Raw genomic sequence first — 14699 nt, 5'->3', positions numbered from 1 at the left:
GTTCTGGACAACCGGGCGGCAGGAGAAACTGTAGTAGTTGTTGGAGGACGCGCAGAGCCAGAAGCGCCCCGGCCGGTGGCGATCCTGGATGCGCGGCTGAAAAAAAAATGGCCGACACTGCTCTGCAGCGTGTGACGTCACAAAGCTCCCCATCCTAGCTCCGTAGCTTTGTGACGTCACACGCTGCAGAGCAGTGTCGGCCTTTTTTTTCAGCCGCGCATCCAGGATCGCCACCGGCCGGGGCGCTTCTGGCTCTGCGCGTCCTCCAACAACTACTACAGTTTCTCCTGCCGCCCGGTTGTCCAGAACCCTCAGCAACAACACCCGCAGGCTTTAACACCTATTGGCACCATCTTCCACGACCTAGTTAATGAGTAAGTGTCTACCACTACCTCTATATATGATTGTTATCAGTTTCGGTAGTTCCATTATTGGTAGTCTGTGGGTGTTTTTAGGGTTTTGTAAAACCCACATCATCAGTTTGTTCTAGTTGTTTTAGCGCGATACCTTACTCTTTGGACATGTATTATTTTACTATTATGTTAAAGACCTATACAACACACAAGTTTGTACAGTACAAATTGCATTCCACCAGAAAACTAAGCATACTCTAAGCTATTCATCTTCTGAAATGAATTGCTTCTGCAAAAAGAAAAAAAAATGCCCAACCAAATGTTCAAAAAGTCTTCATACCCTTTCAGTTGAATCAGAAGATGTTTTTACACTGATCACAGGCTCCCCCTTTGACTTATCCATGACAACTGTTCTTTCAGTTCCTCTGCTCTCTGAAACAGGAGAAAGTAGTGTTACGTGTTGCATAAATGAAAAGTGTACGCAAAGATTATAAAAACTTTAAAATACATATTGCTAAAAAAAAAAAAAAAATACTTATTTTGTCACTTATCTTTCAGGCACTGTAGTAATGATCTGTGCGCTTACTGAAAAAACTAGACTGCTAAGAAGCATTGACGTCATTAAAGTTATTAATTTTTATTTTAGTTAGAAAGCATCAATGTAAAAAAGTTTGCAATTAACTTGTTTCTTTTCTATTTTCCATCATTCTAATGCAATTAGAGCTTTTATCTTTCATGGTGTACAGTTGGTTTCCATGCAGCTCAACCTCACACACTCCAGGCTGAGTGTGCCTAGTAGTTACATTGAAGGAGAGAAATTAACTCCAAACATACAAGCCAAAGCTCCCCTGCCTATTGATTTTTATATGGCAGCTAAAGAGATGTCCACTACAATGTATATTGCGTCCATCAATTTAAACCTTTTAAATAAGTATTCTTGTAAATAGCTCATGTTGCCAAATTGCCTGATCATGTGACCCCGGCTGCAGCCGCCTCTGACATCCACTGATGTCACGTTCACTTTCAGACTTCCTTGCATCACCCAGGCATGACCCAGTCTCACGCACTCCCCTGATTGACTGGGCTGTGGGAAATATTTCACCGACATCACAGCCCAGTACCAAGGGGGCTTACAGGGCTCTGCCATTGAAAGCAGAGAAGAAGGACATTTTCTACAATGCGCATTCAACATTGGGCTGTGACGTGCAATGAAACCACGGTTGTGGAGTTGGAGTCTATTTTGGTGGAGTTGGAGTTATAAAATGGTCAGACTCCTAAAATATATAATATAATTTGTGAAAGTTATAAAATGTCCTATAAATGTCTGTCTGTTCTGTTCCTGATCTAAGGATCTGGGCTATTAGTTGAAATGAATCTGTGCTACACTTAATGTACATGCTCAATAGTGAGGCCATGCTGTGGGGTCGGAGCTGGAGTAGGCAGACCGGGAAATTGAGGAGTTGGAGCTTTGGCTTTTACCAGTACCACTGCCCTGGGTGAAATACCGCCCCAGCCCCGTCAATCAGGGGGAGTGAGTGTGCCTGTGAGATGCAATGGAGTCCGGAAATTGACGGGACATCAACGAAAATCAGAGGCGGCTGCAGCCAGGAGTCCATTTTTCACATATGAAAGCCATCTGGTTTTTGTTGCTTTTTTAAGCAGTCACACCTACAAATTGTGGAGACATGTCCATTTTGAATCGGTGTTTCAAATCAAAATCGGCAATACAAGTCTGGGTTAGTGAAAACATTTGGACATCCAAGTGCTGCCCAATTTCCACAGATTGTTAGGAGAAATGGATAAACTCCCCATCTAAGTAGAGGAGCAGCAGCGCAACCAGGACCAGGATATCTCGCATCAATGTATATAAGAGATCTGGGCAAGGTGCAATATGAGTATTATCAAAAGGATTACTGCACAGTGATTATTTATGGCGCATACAATAGGGTATCATTTACTTTTGCATCTATCTATCTATCTATCTATGGATTGGAAAAATGTGCAATTATGATATCTGTCAAATTTTTAACCTTTTGATCTATGATTTTGGCATCTGCCTTTCAGTTTCAATATACACAAAGGTGCCAAAGTTTAGGGTCACCCAGACAATTTTGTGTTTTCCATGAGAACTCATACTTTTATGAATCAAATGAGTTGCCAAATGAATTGAAAATCTAGTCCAGACATTGACAAGGTTCGAAAAGGATTTTAAATTTGAAATAATTTTCTCCTTCAAACTTTGCTTTAGTCAAAGAACGCTCCCTTTGCAGCAATTCCAGCATTGCAGACCTTTGTCATTCTAGCAGTTAGTTTGCTGAGGTAATCTGGAGAAATTTCACCCCATGCTTCCAGAGGCACCTCTCACAAGTTGGTTTGGCTTGATGGGCACTTTTTGAGTACGATACGGTCACGCTGCTCCCACAACAGCACAATGGGGTTGAGATCTGGTGACTGCGATTGGCCACTCCATTACATATAGAATACCAGCTGCCTGCTTCTTCCCTAAATAGTTCTTGCATAATTTGGAGGTGTGCTTTGGGTCATTTTCGTGTTGTAGGATGAAATTGGTTCCAGTCAAGTGATGTCCTCAGGGTATGGAATGGCGTTGCAAAATGGAGCGATAGCCTTACTTATTCAAAATCCCTTTTACCTTGTACAAATCTCCCACTTTACCAGCACCAAAGCAAACTCAGACCATCACATTACCTCCACCACGCTTAGGCTACGTTCACATTTGCGTTGTGCGCCGCAGCGTCGGCGCCGCAATGCACAACGCAAACAAAACCGCAGCAAAACGCATGCACAACGCTGCGTTTTGCGCCGCATGCGTCCTTTATTTCATTGATTTTGGACGCAGCAAAAATGCAACTTGCTGCGTCCTCTGCGCCCGGACGCGGGCGCCGCAGGGACGCATGCGGCGCAAAACGCAAGTGTGACGCATGTCCATGCGCCCCCATGTTAAATATAGGGGCACATGACGCATGCGGCGACGCTGCGGCGCAGACCGCAAATGTGAACGTAGCCTCAACAGATGGCATCAGACACTCTTCCAGCATCTTTTCAGTTGTTCTACATCTCACAAATGTTCTTCTGTGTGATCCAAACACCTCAAACTTGCATTCATCTGTCCATAACACTTTTTTCCAATCTTCCTCTGTCCAATGTCTATGTTCTTTTGCCCATATTAATCTTATTCTTTTATTAGCCAGTCTCAGATGTGGCTTTTTCTTTGCCACTCTGACCTGAATGCCAGCATCCCGGAGTTGCCTCTTCACTGTAGACTTGACACTGGCATTTTGCGTGTACTATTTAAAGAAGCTGCCAGTTGAGGACCTGTGAACCATTGATTTCTCAAACTACGGACTATAATCTGCAGCAGTGTTCACACAGTATGCAAAGCATCTGGATCATAGCCTATTGGTAACACCCTGTGGCGGGCTGCCCAGTGCCAACTGTAATGGGTCACGTGTGAACAAAGGCCACAACTTACAAAGCCATCAGGGCCCAAGTGGAACCTCAAAAATACCTTACATATTTTGATACGTTCTCGTGCATTTTTTTTTTTTACTTTTTCTACTAGAGATGCAGTTGGGCCCTGATGGCTTTGTAAGTTGTGGCCTCTGTTCACACGGGACCCATTACAGTTGGTACTGGGCAGCCCGCCACAGGGCGTTATCAATAGGCTATGATCCAGATGCTTTGCATACTCTGTGTGAACACTGTTGCAGATTATTTGCACTGGTGTGCCAAGCGGCCAATCCCTGATTGTAGTCTTATTTGGTGTTACCGCACCTGTGTAGTTGCCATCTTTACTTGGGCCCGCTGCACCATGATAGTGTATTTGACTTGAGGCCTAGACAGGTAAGTACCTTTGCCTGTTTTTTTTGTGGAGCCTTCTTACACAGTTAGCAAACACAAAGTACCATAAGAACACTGGAGTGATGGTTGTTGGAAATGGGACTCTATACAGCTATGAAGATATTGCATTACAAACCAGATGTTTGCAGCTACAATAGTCATTTACACATTAACAATGTATAGAGTGTATTTCTGAATCATTTAATGTCCGCGTCACTGGAAAAATCTGTGCTTTTCTTTCAAAAATAAGGAAATTTCTAAGTGACCCTAAACTTTGGAACGGTTGTGTACCCCCCTCTCTGATATATTACACGTGTCATATGGTATATCAGAAGCAGGCTACCATGTCTACCTGACTATTTTACATATGGTACAATACTGCTATACTTCTGTGCACCCTACATTTGATAGGGATTTCTAGGTAAAGGGAGGGAAAGTCTTCGCTGAGCGGGGGCACCATTGAGCAGGCTTTCTTGGGTGCCAACCTCTACTGGTAGGAAGGGAAGCTATAGTAACCCATTAGGGTGAAATATCTTCCTTTCTTCTATATATGCCCATTTATGAGAAGACCAATATCATATGGGGTGTTGATTGATTTGAGCACTATTCAGTGAAATTCTCTATATTTTGTGTTTAAGCTATTTGATTTACGGTGAACCCGCTCCTTTTTTCTCTGTATGGCATCCAAACTTGCAAAGGCAATTTTCATTTGATACTTAGAAAAAAAATATTGCAGCAGCACAAATCTCTTCCAATGGACACACTGTCCACATGAAAATTCTTATCTAAACAGCCCTATTGAATTACATTAGTCCTGTGCTACCGAATCTTTACCTTGACAGAACACGTCTGTACATTATAATACGCATGTCTGAACCAGCCCTACGGCCTCAGACATCAGGTTTCTACAGTGCTCGATTCTAAAAGTCTCTCTCCTAACAGATTAACCTTATCGTCTAAAGACTGATATATCAGTCATTGGACGCCTCACCCTGTTTAGTGTGGGGTCCGGCGATAACTCACACCTTTTCCGGCACATGACAGCTGATCTGATCAGCTGACATGTGCCCGGAACAGCCACGGCTCGAATCGCGACTCATCCACGGCTGTTAACATGTTAAATGCCGCTGACAATGGCATTTAACATGCATGCAAAGGAAGCGCCTCATTACCTCCTCCCATCGGCGCCTGTGTCACATGACCGCAGGTCACTGATATGTTGGCATGACATCCCGGGGTCAGCAGAAGATCCCTGTGGTTGTCATCACTGGATTATGAGCGCCGACTCATAGCAAGTGAGCATATCTGCTACATAGAGCAGGGCTGCACCCCTGCTCTATGTAGCAAAGGCGATTCGACAAGTGCAGCTTATAGTCTCCCATGGAGACGGAATAGTTTGTCCAGAGCGATCAGCCGCGCTCACGGGGGGAGCGCGGCCGATCGCGGCCGGGTGTCAGCTGACTATCGCAGCTGACATCCGCCACTATGTGCCAGGAGCTGTCACGGACCGCCCCCGGCACACTGCGATCAAACATGATCGCAGTGTTCCGGCGGTATAGGGAAGCATCGCGCAGGGAGGGGGCTCCCTGTGGGCTTCCCTGAGACGATCGGTACAAGGCGATGTGCTCACCTTGTACTGAGCGCCCCTGCAGGCCCCGGATACAAAATGGACGCGGGGCTACTTCCGGGTCCTGCAGGGAGGTGGTAAGCCAGGAGCAGGGCATGCCAGATCGCTGATCTGACGCTGCTCTGCTATACAGTGATGTCCCCCAGGGACAAAGTAAAAAAAAAAAAATTTACATGTGTAAAAAAAATAAAAAAAATATATATATATTATTCCAATCAATACATTCCTTTATCTAAATAAAAAAAAAAACAATAAAAGTACACATTTAGTATTGCCGCGTCCGTAACGACCCGACCTATAAAACTCTCACTAGTTGACCCCTGCAGTAAACACCGTAAAAAAAACCACAAGGCAAAAAAGAACGCTTTATTATCGTACCACCGAACAATAAGTGTTAACGTGATGAAAAAGACGGATATAAATAACCATGGTACTGCTGAAAACGTCATCTTGTCCCACAAAAAACAAGCAGTCATACAGCGTCATCAGAGAATAAATAAAGTTATAGTCCTCAGAATAAAGCGATGCAAAAATAATTTTTTTTTCTATAAAATAGTTTTTATCGTATAAAAGCGCCAAAACAAAAAAATTATATAAATGAGGTATCGCTGTAATCGTACTGACCCGAAGAATTAAACAGCTTTATCCATTTTACCAAACGCGGAATGGTATAAACCAGAGGACTTCACAGGGGGGGTTCCTGGACATCACAGGTACCGTGGGGGGGGAGATCGGAGGGACGGGGGAAAATTAAGAGAAATTAAATGGAGAATCTGACTTTTTGCAGGTGACATTGTACCGTTAATAACCGACCCGAATGATGTTCTCTAGGGTTTCGGCTACCCCCAGCAGCCAAGACCCCAGAGAAAATCCGACTCTGGGGGTGACATAACCTTAAACCTCAATGCCGTTAAAAAACGGTGCTGTGGTTTAAGTACCCTTAACTGCTGCAGTAAAAAGGGGTCGTTAAGGTGTTGAATGAAAAGAGCATTTGATAAAAATAAGGCTACGCTCCCATGAGGAGTATTCGGCAAGTTTTTGATGTTACAGATTTTCTGTACTATTTCTGCACCTGTTAAACTAGCTTACTTGCATTTTTACATTGCACTTTTTACATCCATTTTTATTGCGGTTTGGAAGCAGCGGTTCTTGTATCTTGTTGGTATTTCAATTTTTAAATATAAGCAGATGTTTTGGATACTATGGTACTGGCGGATTTGATTTATTTATTTTTTTTATTTGCAGATTTTCCACATCTAATACAAGTCTATGAGGAAAATCTGCACATAACACACTGCATACTCGCACGAGAAATTGACATGTGGATTTGAGACACACACCACTGATCAATTTAGACTGAGTAAAACAAAGCACAGCGAGCATGAGATTTCTATAAATTACATCCACATTGCTGGAGCTGCAAAAATATGCAGCTTCAAAAACTCATTGTGGACACAGCCTTTGTGTGGTTACTGCTGAAGGGAACAGCAAGTAGGGTTTGTACCTACCAAATAACTATGGTAAATACTTTTGGTATGTCAAACGTCACAGAAGCCAACACCCCATTCCTTTTTAGTGTGGCCCCCAGATTGGTTCTGTATTTTAAAGTGGTCATTGGAACAAAAAATATTGTACACTCCTGCCTGAATGGGAACCAGTCAGGCAATTCATACTGGCCAGGTGACACGTAACACGAATCAGAGGCTGGCTGCACAATCACAGTCAGGTATACAAATTCAACAAAATGCTGACTAATGGTATTTCAACTCATTTACACCATAAAAGACAAATATTGCTTTATTTAAAAAAAAAAAAAAAAAAAAGTGTTAAAATCACAATGCTCAATTTGTGGTTCAGAATGCCTTCAGGGAGAAGGGGTACTACGACGACTTTGCAGTTTAAGCCTACACATGGTTACATACCTGATCTGTTACCTCTTGAGCGATCGGATGTTCCACTCTTGTGCTCTTTTTTCTCATCTTTACTAGATGCATCCTCTTTCTTGCTTGGTGAAGTCCTTAAAAATCAGTAAGGAAAAAAAAAAAAAAAGTGAAGAAACATGCAGTAGCCTTTATTTGTACTTTAATAAACATAAAAGGGATGCTGAAAAGTAAAGCATGGGAAGGCAAGAGTTTTGGCTTCAACAATTAGATGAAAGTACATTGTCAACAGGTAAGAAAGTCACAATTAATGCGGTTAACATTTGTGCTTTACACACATTTATAATACACTGGAAAAATCAAATATTGAAGTAAAGTAAGCCAGTAGCTAATACAAGTGCAGCTAACAAGGGTGCTACATTACTTAAAAAGGAAGCAGTCAGTCACAAGTATTTCACTATATAAACCAGGTTCACCACTTTAAGCACTTTTTTTTTTTTTTTTTTTTTAAAGGCAAGCTGATGCAGCTGGCCACCTGTGGCATATTCTGCCCAGCACGGTAGCCAATGATTCTGCACTTTTGGTTATAATTTTTGCCATTTTCTCTCTCTCAGCGGATGCAACTAAGTTTATACCAAGCTATTTGCGCTCCCGTGGGTGTAGGATCCAAGGCTTCTTATTATCCAAAAAAGGTTTCTATTATTTCTCCAGAAAATGCACATACAACGCGTTTCGACAGTATAAATGTCTTCCTCCGGTATATTGTCACCTAACTGGTGAGCCTTGGGCCAGCATACCCCCTGCTCTGATAAGCATCTCACTGTCTGTGGACTTTGTATATACTGAGCTTGTACTCAGCTCTGCTTGTTAGGCTACTTTCACACTAGCGTCGGGCTCGGTCCGTCGCAGTGCGTCGGGCCGAGGTCACCGACGCTAGCGTTGTCTCCGCCGCACAACGGGGGCAGCAGATGCATTTTACCAGCGCATCCGCTGCCCCATTGTGAGGTGCGGGGAGGTGGGGGCGGAGTTCCGGCTGCGCATGTGCGGTCGGAAAAAGCGGACCGTCGTGAGCAAGAAACGTTACATGTAACGTTTTTTGCTCCCGACGGTCCGCCACAACACGGCGCAACCGTCGAACGACGGTTGCGACGTGTGTCAATGCGTCGCAAATGCGTCGCTAATGTTAGTCAATGCAGAAAAAACGCATCCTGCAAGCACTTTTGCAGGATGCGTTTTTTCGGCAAAACGACGCATTGTGACGTATTGCAGTTAACGCCAGTGTGAAAGTAGCCTTAGAGAACTGCTGCACCCAGTAAGTAATACATGGTTGAATTAATTCAGCTTCTCTTTGCCTACATTCAGGCTGCTCTCAGGTGTGATAGCAAAAACCTGATGACAGATTCCCTTTAACCATAACAGATTATTTTGATGTGGAAATTTTAATTACACTTTAACCCCTTAATAACCGTCGCTATGCATTAAAATGGTGGTTGAGTTTTTATTCCCTCAATGCTTTTAAATCATGACGCCACACAGCGGCAGCGATCACGTGGGTGTCAGCTGTATTTGACAGCTGACACCCTGCAGTATCGGACCCAACCGGTTGGGAATGTTTAACCCCTTAAATACCGCTGTCAATCGTATTAAAGTTGTTACAAGCAATAAGCTGGCTCTCAGGCTATGTCAGTGAGACACTGTCTCATGAACTCCTCTACATGAGTAGAGCATTATAAGACAAGTGATCAAAATAAAAATTATACATGTCCCAAAAAAATGTTAAACACAAAAAAGTGCACACAAATCACAAAACGCAACATTTCTGATAAGACAAAAATAAACAAAGAAAGTACACATAATTGGTATTGTTGCCTCCAGAACAACCACTCTATAAAACTGGTATGTTATTTACTCCATTTGGATAACACCGTAAAACATAAAACGTGGCAAAAATGTCACTTTTTCATCATACGGACTCACAAAAAGGGAATAAAAACCAATTAAAGTCATGTAAAAAAAAAAAAAAAAAAAAAAAAAAAAACATTTTTCACAAAGGAAAAAAGTCAAACTGTCCAGCAAAAAACAATCCTAATATTGCACAAAAAAATTAAAAAAAAAAAAAGTTACAGGTCTCAGAATATGACGAAAACATTGCTTTTAGTGTGTAAAAATAGCAAATCGTGTAAAAATTATATTATAATTAGCCATCACCTCTATTCAGATAGCAAAATTGTGTCATATAACCTCAAATAAATAATATCCCAGTTGCCGAATTAGGATTAAGCTAAACTATTCAGACGAAAACACATTTTTGGAAGAATCAGTAAAAAACTTGCCAATCGTAAAAATGTATTGTGTACAAAAACAGAAGGAAAGAACAGTGAAGAGTAGAAAATAACTACAGTTACATTCACTACAAATTATAGTCCTCAGTATAAAAACCGTTTTCTTTCCCCTCCTTCCCAGAGCCATAACTTTTTGATTTTTCCATCAATACGACGAATTGAGGGCTTGCTTTTTGCGGGGCAAGCTGCAATTTTGAACGACATCATTGGTTTTAGCATGTCGTGTACTAGAAAACGGGAAAAAAATTCCAAGTGCGGAGAAATTGCAAAAAAAGTGCAATCCCACACTTGTTTTTGGTTTGGCTTTTTTGCTAGGTTCACTAAATGCTAAAACTGACCTGATATGATTCTCCAGGTCATTATGAGTTCTTAGACACCAAACATGTCGAGGTTACGTTTTATCTAAGTGGTAAAAAAAATAACAATTGCACAATTTTCCAATACCCGTAACGTCCCCATTTTTCGTGATCTAGGGTCAGGTGAGGGCTTATTTTTTGCGCGCCGAGCTGACGTGTTTAATTATACCATTTTGGTGCAGATACGTTCTTTTGATCGCCCATTATTGCATTTTAATGCAAAGTCGCGGCGACCAAAAAAATCGTAATTCTGGCATTTTGAATTTCTCGCTACGCTGTTTAGCGTTCAGATTAATGCTTTTTTTATTGATAGATCGGGCGATTCTGAACGCAGCAATACCAAATATGTGTAGATTTGATTTTTTTTTTTTTTTTTTTTTTCTTATGTAGCTGAATTACAGGCTTGCTATGAGCGCCGACCACAGGGTGGCACTCACAGCAAGCCGACAACAGCAACCATAGAGGTCAAGGAGACCTCTGGTTACTATGCCGACACATCGCTGACCCCCGATCATGTGACGGGGTCGGCGATGCGCTCATTTCCGGCCCGATGGCCGGAAGCGCCGGTTAAATGCCGCTGTCAGCAGTTGACAGTGGCATTTAACTAGTTAATAGCGACGGGTGAATCGCGATTTCACCAGCCGCTATTGCGGGCACATGTGAGCTGACATGTCCCGGCTTTGATGCGGGCTGATCGCCAGAGCCCACATCAAAGCAGGGGATCCTGCGCCACCGTGCTGCCCCGGAGAAGGAATAATAAGGCTCTAAAACTGCACACAGGGAATGGAAACTGGGATCTACAGACGCAGAGCGAGAGGAATCTGACATCTCCATGCTGTTTACCACACAGTGGTCCTACCTTAGACGTTTTCATTGTCTGGGGCTCTAATATGGACGACTGGACTCCAGCATCTGTCCTCTGATTAGAGGACTTCCTCCCTCCGATGTCCAGGTGTGGGGGGTTAGGGAGGGCCCACCAACACCATCTTGCGCTGTAGTTTGCCTATGCGTTCCAGCGTGGAATGCAGCAATCCTCCCTGTATGCTGAAGCAGGCCGGTGTGTGACGTCACATCCTGCCGCCGGCTTCAGACCCCGAAAGTCTTTGCATGTGCGCGCCCAGCATGACACACTGCGGGAGGAGGGGGGACTGGAGAGCTCAGAGAGGCCTCCAGCCGAAGAATCCCCACAGACCTTAACTGAAGGCACGGACTGGAGGGGGGTCCAGAGTCCAGTATGGAGATTGGAGTAGCAGCGCTCGAGAAGGAAAGGTAAGTCTGCTCCTTTGCTGCCCGGCCTGAATCTCTTTCCCCTCTGTGACTATTGCCAGCACAGCACACAGTGGATTACCTCTTCATCCCTATTAAGGACAGGAAAGAACACTGAGTGGAAGGATGTGGGAGGGGTTATTTAACATCTTAGGCATTTCCTGCCCCTATTAGGAAAGGGGTAACATCCTCCGGTGTGCTGTCATGGCGGTTACTAGAGAAAATTAGGTTTCAAAAATTGTGCTGATGTAAAGACGTGGGAAGTGTTAGTCATTGACATTTTATTTGACATAACTCTAGTTTAACATGCACATGATCACAGCTTCTAGCCTCCCATGGTACCGCCTCGTTCAGAATCGCCAGATCAATGTAAAGAATTCATCCAATTGGTAAACGGCGTAGCGTTTGAAAAAAAAAAAAAACCGAAACGCCAGAATTACTTTTTTTGGTCACTGCCACATTGCAATAACAGGCGATCAAAAGGTCATATACACACCAAAATCATATCAATAAAACGTCAGATAAGCACTGAAAAAATAAGCCCTCACCTGGCCCCAGATCGCGAAAAATGGAGACACTACAGGTCTCGGAATACAGATTTTTATTTATTTTTTTAACATACTTTGGAACTTTTATTCACCACTTAGACACCGTGTCTAGGTTCTTCTTTTGTGAACTCAATGACCTGGAGAATCATAATGGCAGGTCAGTTTTAGCATTTAGTGAACATGATAAAAAAAAAAATCCAAAAAACAATTGACCAATTGCACTTTTTTTTTTGCAATTTCACCGCATTTGGATTTTCGTTCCCGCTTTCCAGTACATGATATGGCAAAACCAATGGTGTCATTCAAAAGTACAATTCATCCAGCAAAAAACAAGCCCTCAGATGGCCATATTGACAGAATAATAAAAAGTTATGGCTCTGGGAAGGGGAGCGAAAAACAAAAAAGCGAAACCGAAAAAAGCTCGGGGTTAAGCTGTTAAGGTCAAAATTGGCTCAATCAATAAGAAGTTAAACCTGTTATTGGATTCTGCATCCCCAAATGCAGCCTCCAGATCAAAATCTCAGATAGAGAATATTAGATGTCGTCCACACCAAGGCTCTCTGAGACATGGAGAGACTTGCTCTCTGTCACAGGCTTGATTGGATACAATGACGCAATATCACTTCTCTTTAGGCTATGTGCACACTTCCAGAACTGCCGCGGAAATTTCCGTGGCCAATTCCGGAACTCCCTGCCGCGGGAAAAACGCATGTGGAATTGGCATGCGTTTTCCCGCTAAACACTAGTGTTTTACAAGCGTAATTAGCTTGCAAAATGCTAGTGTTTTCCAAGCGATCTGTAGCATCACTTGGAAAACTGATTGACAGGTTGGTCATACTTGTCAAACATAGTGTTTGACAAGTGTGACCAACTTTATACTATTGATGCTGCCTATGCAGCATCAATAGTAAAATGATCTAATGTTTAAAAAAAAAAAAAAAAAAGGTCGCCGGCAGCGGAAAAATACGCACCATGTTCATTCTTTGTGCGGAATCGCGGCGATTCACACACATAGGAAAGCATTGATCCGCTTACTTCCCATATGGGGCTATGCCCACCATGCCGAAAGTAAGCGATCACGTGCGGTTGGCACCCAGGGTGGAGGAGAGGAGACTCTCCTCCATGCCCTGGGAACCATATACCTGTAAAAAAAAGAAAAGAAAAAAAAGAAAAAATCGTGATATTCTCACTTTCCGGCATCCCCGGCAGCGTTCCCACTCCTCGCGATGCTCCCGTTCCCAGTAATGCCTTGCGACAAGGACTTGTGATGACGTCCGGTCTCGTGTGATGCTACATCATCTGGGGTCATGGTTGTGAGGCATTACTGGGAACAGGAACTGCTGGGAGCATCGCAAGGAGTGATAAGGCTGCGGGGGCACCGGAAGGTGAGAAAATCACGATTTTTTTATTTTTTTGCATTATTTTTAACATTATATCTTTTTACTATTGATGCTGCATGGGCAGCATCAATAGTAAAAAGTTGGTCACACTTGTCAAGCACTATGTTTGACAAGTGTGACCAACCTGTCAATCACTTTTCCAAGCGATGCTTCAAGTCGCTTGGAAAACGCAAGCATTCTGCAAGCTAAAAACACTTGCAAACCGCTTGTGTTTTGTGGGAAAACACATGCGAATTCCGCATGCGTTTTACCCACGGCAGGGACCTTTCAGCAGTATTTCTGCAATGTGGACACATAGCCTAAGAGCCATAAAAATATGCACTGAAAAATGCAATGTGAACATACCCCAACTATCAGATATAACTTAAGATGCTAAATTTGCAGTTTTATGACAACACTGACCATTTTAACCCCTTAGTGACAGAGCCAATTTGGTACTTAATGACCGAGCCAATTTTTACAATTCTGACCACTGTCACTTTATGAGCTTATAACTCTGGAACGCTTTAACGGATCCTGCTGAGTCTGAGATTGTTTTATCATGACATATTGTACTTCATGTTAGTGGTAACATTTCTTCGATATTACTTGCGATTTATGAAAAATTACGGAAATATGGCGAAAATTTTTACAATTTGCAATTTTCAAACTTAACTATTTTGTGTGACATATCTCTGATTTAAGGGCATAAAAAATTAATAAACAACATTTCCCACATGTCTACTTTACATCAGCACAATCTTGGAACCAAATTTTTTGTTAGGAAGTTATAAGGATTAAAAGTCGAGCAGCGATTTCTCATTTTTACAAAAAAAAATTGACAAAACATTTTTTTTTTTGGTTAGGGACCATCTCACATTTAAAGTCACTTTGACGGGTGTACATAACAGGAAATACCCAAACTTGACACCATTCTAAAAACTATACCCCTCAAGGTGCTCAAAACCACATTCAAGAAGTTTATTAACCCTTGATCTACTTCACAGCAACTGAAACAATGTTGAAGAAACAAAATGAACATTTAACTTTTTTGCAAACATTTCACTTCAGAACCAATATTTTTCATTTT

At 42.5% G+C, this 14699-nt stretch overlaps 1 protein-coding gene across 14 annotated transcripts in view; it reads right to left on the bottom strand.

The window, feature by feature from the left end:
- LOC143766726 (scaffold attachment factor B2-like) overlaps positions 1 to 14699 on the bottom strand; it is a 593416-nt gene that overhangs the window by 350343 nt on the left and 228374 nt on the right. For all 14 annotated transcript variants that reach the window (XR_013213635.1, XR_013213632.1, XM_077254619.1 and 11 more), the window contains exons 10-11: positions 7761 to 7855; positions 694 to 785 (exon numbers count right to left, since the gene is read on the bottom strand). Coding sequence is in view for 12 of the 14 variants with exons in the window: in XM_077254619.1 (XP_077110734.1) it covers positions 694 to 785; positions 7761 to 7855 (187 nt within the window). In the remaining 2 variants the exon portion in view is untranslated. The remainder of the gene's footprint in view (positions 1 to 693; positions 786 to 7760; positions 7856 to 14699) is intronic.

This window comes from Ranitomeya variabilis, chromosome 1 (assembly GCF_051348905.1).
Source record: "Ranitomeya variabilis isolate aRanVar5 chromosome 1, aRanVar5.hap1, whole genome shotgun sequence".
Classification (NCBI taxonomy): Eukaryota; Metazoa; Chordata; class Amphibia; order Anura; family Dendrobatidae; genus Ranitomeya; species Ranitomeya variabilis.
The sequence above is the reverse complement of the archived record's forward strand: the minus strand, read 5'-3'. Positions and strand labels throughout refer to the sequence as shown.